The 3,937-nt window shown below is 32.4% G+C and overlaps 1 protein-coding gene across 1 annotated transcript; it reads left to right on the forward strand.

Annotated features, from left to right (window-relative positions):
* The first annotated feature begins 2,073 nt into the window (after positions 1-2,073).
* On the forward strand, positions 2,074-3,012 carry LOC119873752 (olfactory receptor 6C3-like). Its single transcript, XM_038549519.1, has one exon. It carries the CDS (start codon positions 2,074-2,076, stop codon positions 3,010-3,012), a length of 939 nt encoding a protein of 312 aa, XP_038405447.1.
* Positions 3,013-3,937: the final 925 nt, after the last annotated feature.

The following is a 3,937-nucleotide window of genomic DNA, read 5'->3' on the forward strand; positions in this document are numbered from 1 at the left end:
GACACAGATAAAGTAAGTCCAGTTCCTTTTGTGTAGCATACATAGAGAACATTCTTTATCTTCTATTTTTCAAAGCAGCATTTGCAGGGAAATATAACAGTCCCTGAACCTAAGGAAAATACTACTCATATTTTATAGATATATAATCATAGAATCACAGAATATTGATTTTAAATGTTTGCATGAATAGAAAGAAAAATGATTTAATATAGAAATATTTTGTATTATATGAAAAGAGGCAATAGAAAAATACTAGTCAATCCAGATTTAACTGAATTTATACATGGAGTTTGAAAAAGAGATGAAAAGCAAGAATGAGTTGTATTATATAAAAAGTCAGAATTTTACAGTATCAGGAATGAAGGATATTGTGAGTCAAAGAGAAGTATAATCCCAAAGAACCAAGGAAAAGTTAAGTCAACACACTTGTTCTGAGAGCAAAATAGAAATAAAATATTTTGCTAACTTGATTTACCAGTTCTGAAATTATGTAAATTTAGACAAATCAGATGATAAAATTTGAGACTAAATCATCAAGAAGAATCAGGAAGTAAGTAAATTTTTTATTCTTCAATATAATATATATATTCAGTTTATTAAAATATTTTTAAAAACCATGTTTATACATGTTTATGGACTTACAACCCCTTCAGTATTGAAAATTAAATAATTGTTTAGTACCAAGAGACTATTAATGAAATCCTAAGGCAGGAACACAGAAAATAAATCTTGGATTGTTCATTTTTTCTAATTTGAAATTATATTCTATTATAGATAGGATTATTTTTTAAATTCCCTATTGGACGGATATCTGCTTTACAGTAAATGTTATTTTGGCCATCTACTTATTGATTTTCCATAGCAAAATTGTAAAGAAATAGAGAAAGAAAGAAAAGTATGCATTGTATGAATTAAAGTATTTTTAGGCAATTATTTAATTTAGTAATAGAAGATTACCTTCTTGTTCTCCTGCCTTTTTTATCAGAAAAGGGAAAAAATGATGAGAGTGATAGCATGGACCAAATCTTTTAGAAAGTGATTCATGAGAGAATGCCAGTAAAACTGCCATAAACATGCATGTTCCACAGTGAGATGATTACTGTGGTGTCTAATTGTTTAACCTTGTGAAAGTTGCCTAAACTATGTGGACCTCAAAATACAGAATGTGTAGATGGGCCTAAACAACCCCTGTAGGATTTCAAATGCTTTATTTAGATTATTCATAATCCAGACTAGTTTTTATAACTGGTGGAAAGAAAAATCAATTAAAATATTTTCATTTTTTATAAAAGGAGCTAAATATTGTAAAGAGTAATTAGAAGCTTGATTTTTTTAATTTATTTTTTATTGGTGTTCAATTTACTAACATACAGAATAACCCCCAGTGCCCGTCACCCATTCACTCCCACCCCCCGCCCTCCTCCCCTTCTACCACCCCTAGTTCGTTTCCCAGAGTTAGCAGTCTTTACGTTCTGTCTCCCTTTCTGATATTTCCCACACATTTCTTCTCCCTTCCCTTATATTCCCTTTCACTATTATTTATATTCCCCAAATGAATGAGAACATATAATGTTTGTCCTTCTCCGACTGACTTACTTCACTCAGCATAATACCCTCCAGTTCCATCCACGTTGAAGCAAATGTTGGGTATTTGTCATTTCTAATAGCTGAGTAATATTCCATTGTATACATAAACCACATCTTCTTTATCCATTCATCTTTCATTGGACACCGAGGCTCCTTCCACAGTTTGAAGCTTGATTTTAAAGAAACACTAGAAGAAATAGCTTCCTCTTAAATGTCAGCACAAGATATATTTTTATCCATGGCCCATGATAGTGTATTTTCAGCAAAAAGAGATCAATATTTAACTTCAGATAATACTAAATGTGAGATCCAGTAGAAATTGGACAGTTGCTGAAGGAAAACATTTGTTTTTGGATTTCATAGATTACTCATCACTGTGGATATTTTTAAGATTCTATATTCTAACCTCAATCCTGTTTTAACTTTTTTATGTCCTATAGGGCACATATATTTTCCATTCTAAAGGGGGGGAAGAAAGGATCGGCAATGAAAAACCACACAGTACCCACAGAGTTCATTCTTCTAGGGCTATCAGATGACCCAGAGTTTCAGATTGTGATTTTTCTCTTTTTAATTATCACATACATATTCAGTGTCACTGGAAATTTGACCATCATCACTCTCACCTTGGTGGACTCCCATCTACAGACCCCTATGTATTTCTTCCTCAGGAACTTCTCTGTATTAGAAATATCCTTTACAACCGTCTGTATTCCTAGGTTTCTGGGCACAATTATCACCAGAGACAAAACTATTTCATACAATAATTGTACAGCTCAGTTGTTTTTCTTCATCTTCATGGGCATAACTGAGTTTTATCTTCTAACTGCTATGTCCTATGATCGCTATGTAGCCATCTGTAAACCCTTGCATTACACGACTATCATGAACAAAAGAGTCTGCATTTTACTTGTCTTTTGTGCATGGCTGGCAGGATTCTTAAATATCTTCCCGCCAGTTATTCTTTTCCTCCAGTTAGATTACTGTGGCTCCAATGTCATTGATCACTTTGCTTGTGACTATTTTCCCCTCTTGCAATTATCTTGCTCAGACACATGGCTCCTAGAAGTGATTGGTTTTTACTCTGCAATAGTGATTCTGCTTTTCACTCTGGCACTAATAATTCTATCCTACATGTTCATCATTAGAACAATTCTGAAACTGCCATCTGCCAGTCAGAGAAAAAAGGCATTTTCTACATGCTCCTCGCACATGATTGTCATTTCCATCTCTTATGGAAGCTGCATATTCATGTATGCCAACCCCTCTGCAAAAGAAAAGGCATCCTTGACCAAAGGAGTAGCTATTCTTAATACTTCTGTTGCTCCTATGATGAATCCATTTATATATACTCTGAGGAATCAGCAAGTAAAACAAGCCTTTAAGGATACTATCCAAAAGGTTCTGTTTTTCTCCAGTAAATGAAAGTATTGCCATTAAAAGAATGAAGTTCTTGTAGATGCTATTATTCACACTTTCTCAAAACCCCGTTTCCTTTACTAGAGCTATTTATTTTACTTTTTCTTCATTCCCATATTAAAATTTCCCAGTCGTTGAACTCAATAAATTTGATAAACTGAATATCGTTCCATAACTTTCTGTACATTCATGTGTTTTATTCAAATGTATTTAGATGAAGGAATACATTTGGATTCGTGGTTATGGTTTTGAATGGAAGTGGTTTGCCTTTGAAGAGACACTGAGCGTTTAGTTTGATAGAAAGATTGTCAGGATAGATGCAGATTTCTGAACTTTTCATTCTTATCCAGTAATAGGCATGAATGTTGGTAGAAAAATGTAATTCTATTTGTCATATCCATGAAACCAAATAAACACAATCACCAGGAGATTGAGAATAAAATACAAATATCTACTCAAATATTTTAAAAGATTAGAAATTCATGCATAATACAAATCTTTATACTGTTTATAATAATGATGATACTAATGAGAAGAGAAGGAAAGTAGAAGGGATAGAAGGTAACATAACACTTTTCAGCAATTCCTATATTCTATATCTATTGTTTGTATTGACTCATTTAATCCTACCATCAACTTTATGAGATGTTTTTAATCATTATTCTCTTTTAGTCAGAGGTATTTTTCTTTAGGTAGATCAAATACCTCCAAAAATTAAAAAATAGGTAGACAACAGACAACGTAAAATATATCAAATGTATAAAAGGCACAAAACTATGATAAACCAGTGAAAGTTCATCTTTCTGGACAAGTGAGCTTTATTTGTGGCATATAGAACTGACTTTAGAGTTTGGGAAGTATGGAAGAGAACTAACATCTATTGATAATATTCTACACATTCTATTTTATATTAAGCAAACCACGAATTTAT

This window comes from Canis lupus, chromosome 10 (assembly GCF_011100685.1).
Source record: "Canis lupus familiaris isolate Mischka breed German Shepherd chromosome 10, alternate assembly UU_Cfam_GSD_1.0, whole genome shotgun sequence".
Classification (NCBI taxonomy): Eukaryota; Metazoa; Chordata; class Mammalia; order Carnivora; family Canidae; genus Canis; species Canis lupus.

Excerpts from the sequence above, each read along its gene's own strand:
- LOC119873752 (XM_038549519.1), top strand. The coding sequence starts at position 2,074 with ATGAAAAACCACACAGTACCCACAGAGTTCATTCTTCTAGGGCTATCA.